The sequence below is a fragment of the Drosophila persimilis genome, unplaced genomic scaffold (genome assembly GCF_003286085.1).
Source record: "Drosophila persimilis strain 14011-0111.01,24,50 unplaced genomic scaffold, DperRS2 tig00000002-arrow-pilon, whole genome shotgun sequence".
Classification (NCBI taxonomy): Eukaryota; Metazoa; Arthropoda; class Insecta; order Diptera; family Drosophilidae; genus Drosophila; species Drosophila persimilis.
In genome coordinates this window covers 4,554,016-4,556,947 of record NW_020825289.1, presented here as the reverse complement: position 1 = coordinate 4,556,947, position 2,932 = coordinate 4,554,016, and the positions used below count along the sequence as shown (strand labels likewise).

General features: G+C 49.1%; 1 protein-coding gene across 1 annotated transcript; it reads right to left on the bottom strand.

The window, feature by feature from the left end:
- Positions 1 to 318: 318 nt before the first annotated feature.
- Positions 319 to 1,590, bottom strand: LOC6590138. The gene is given in 3 exon segments (XM_026987043.1): positions 319 to 553; positions 601 to 1,409; positions 1,486 to 1,590. Coding segments are annotated over 3 exon segments (1,149 nt in total).
- Positions 1,591 to 2,932: the final 1,342 nt, after the last annotated feature.

The following is a 2,932-nucleotide window of genomic DNA, read 5'->3' as shown; positions in this document are numbered from 1 at the left end:
TTTTTGTAACCAAAAGCAAGAAATCAATTTGCAGTGGCTACGCAGCGCCCGACGTCACGCTCAGACTGATTTTCTGTCTCTTTCGCACGCACTCTTTGTGTTGTCGCTTAATATTAGCGGCGTCTGCCGGAGGAGAGCCATACTGACTTAGTATCGGGTATAAATGTAGAGTTGCGGTGTCCGCAGCAACTCACAACGTTCCCCCTCGTTTTTTGTTTGTTTGTTCGAATATATCACAATATAGTCTTTTTAATCTATGAATATTTCTTTGCTTGACGATTATTCATTTGAGATTTAACGGCGACGTCACTCCGCCACTTAGCTCGCATAGGATCGCTGCACAGGAACTGATGGAGGAATTTTCGATTTACGCTGCTGCTGTCCTGAGGGTCTTGGCTGCTGCTGCTTTTGTTGTTGTTGGGGCGACTGTGGCGAAGGAGACGAAGACAAAGGCGAGAGCGAGGATGACCACACCGACGAGGTGGAGGACGTCGATGAATTGATGCTCGTTGGAATTCTGGTGGGCACTGCCATGGGCAGGCAGCTCCGTTGACTTAGCTTGCTTCTGGAAATACGTCGCAGATTAGGATACGTATACACATTATGGGATCTATAGATGTACTCACCTTCTTTGGTGATGCAGCCGCTGGTATCTGCACCGGGGTCGTCACCCGGTTCCAGCCATTGATTCGGCGCCACTGACTCGATGTAGCCGGCGCCTAAAATTTGCGGTTCCGAATTCGGTCCTTCAGCTTGAACACGATCGCCAGTGACGAGGGCGCTGCCTCCTTGGCAATTTTCGCCATAAGGGCACAGCTGATGCTGTCGCTGCGCACAAGAGTGAATTCGAGCTCGCGACGCTGATTGTGGCGTAGGATGCAGCTGGGCTCCTGCTCTTCCAGCACAGACTTGGACTTTACCAGCACATGGGACGGGCATCGCAGCTCGCTCTTGATGATCTGTGCTATGCATTGCTGCTCATTGAGGGGCTGCAAAGGCGTGGCGCTCATGATCAGCGGCACGTCCTTGATCTCGATGTCACCAACGCGGCGCCGGCACTCGTCAATGACCGCATAGTCAGGCTCTTCTTCCTTCTCCTGATGCGACTCCGTCGGCGGCGGCGGGTGGCTGATCGAGTTTTCGTCCGTTTCGCTGGAGGAGCAGCTCATCCGCTGAGCCCGTCCCGCCTCGCTGGGCGTGGGACTGGTGGCGGCCCGGGACGTGTGTGCCGCTTGGCTCTCGGACATGCTCGAATCTGCCTCGTCATCGTCATCCTCGTCCTCGCCGTCCGTCTCTCCCTCGAGGTAGGAGTAGAGGCTGCGCGACGAATTGGAGCTAATGTTGACCAGCTTGTAGAAGTCGTTGGTGAAGTCCGTGCACGCCAACTCTTCATCCTCCGAGCAGACAATCTGAAACAGAGAGATCCATTCTAAAATTCTTTCATCTGCAGCTTTGTATCGAGGTGGGGGAGTTGTAATAAAACACTCCAGGGGGCAGGGGCAGGAGATCGACGATAAAACGCAGCAGCACGCGCCAAACGCCCACCCACCCCGACTTCTGCTGCCCAGAATTACAAATATATGCAATCATTTCTATTAATTCGCTTTCATGCATGAGCCGACGAGTCCCAATAGGAAAATGTGGCCCGCCCCCCTTAAACATGCAAATTAAAAAACTGCGGTAGCGGATTGCGTTTTTAAAAAGTTTTTATTTAACTTCTAAGTTTACAGATATAGATTTAAGTTGAGGGTCACAAAGGATTCCGGACAAAGGACAAAAAAGGGTTTGCGCGATCTTAGTTTTTTAGCTCGACTTTCGGTGTCGCTTCTGGATCGTCGATCCCTTTCGCGAATAGTTTTTCTATAAGCATCTCAATTGATTTCGCCATCCCGAGTATTGGATTTCGTCATCCAAAGAGAGAACTGTAAAATGCCCAAAGTGCAGGATCTGCAGAAAGCCGGGTGTGAGATTGTTTATGAGAAGCCGGGTGTGGGCAAACATTGTTTTTCCATTTAGGCGAGTGTCAAAGATTGGAATTGTGGCGGGAGCCATTGAGATTGTACATCTTAGAAATCAATTAGGCGAAGGCCCAAGATTGAAATTGTTTTCGTCTTAGAAAGCTAAGATTGTTTACAACTCGTATAAGAGCCCAATAGAATTGGGTACGTTAACTTGCATGGTGCGCCCATCACGTCTTCATCGATTGTATGTGTGTGTGTGTACATGTGCAAGAAAAACGGATGGACCGATATGCGATATTTTTTGTACCGATACTTGTTTTATCAATCTTTGATAAAACAATATTCTTTTTAATGGCCTTAAGCTCTGTAATGCGATTAAATTTACTATAAAAATGTACTAAAAAAATACCATCGAGACGGTACATCTCCCAGGATAGGGACCGGTAACCTCGATGGATCACATCCTCACAAAACGTAACATAAGCTGGGCAATAAACAGCTTCAACCCGTTCAAATCGCCAGGCCCAGACCAGGTAATCCGGCCCAACTTCAGAAGGCCGGGGATACGGCCATCAACTGGCTACAAGGTATCTTCAGGAAGATACTGGCTGTGGGTACAATCCCGCGAACATGGCTTAAGGCAAAGAAAGTCTTCATTCCCAAAGCAGGAAAAGCCTCGCACTCAACTGCAAAAGACTTTAGATCACTCAGCCTATCGTCCTTCCTCCTCAAAACCTTTGAGAGAATCGTCGGGCTGCAACTGAGGACAACTATACACCCTCAGTTGCTGTCAGGCGCACAGCATGCATACCGGAAAGGAAAATCCACGGAAACGGCTCTTCATAAAGTGATCTCAGCGGTAGAGAAATCTCTGCAGCACAAAGAGTACTCACTCATAGCCTTTCTCGATATTGAGGGAGCTTTCAACAGCGTTGTACCGGGCGCCATTACAGAAGCCCTGACTGACCTGG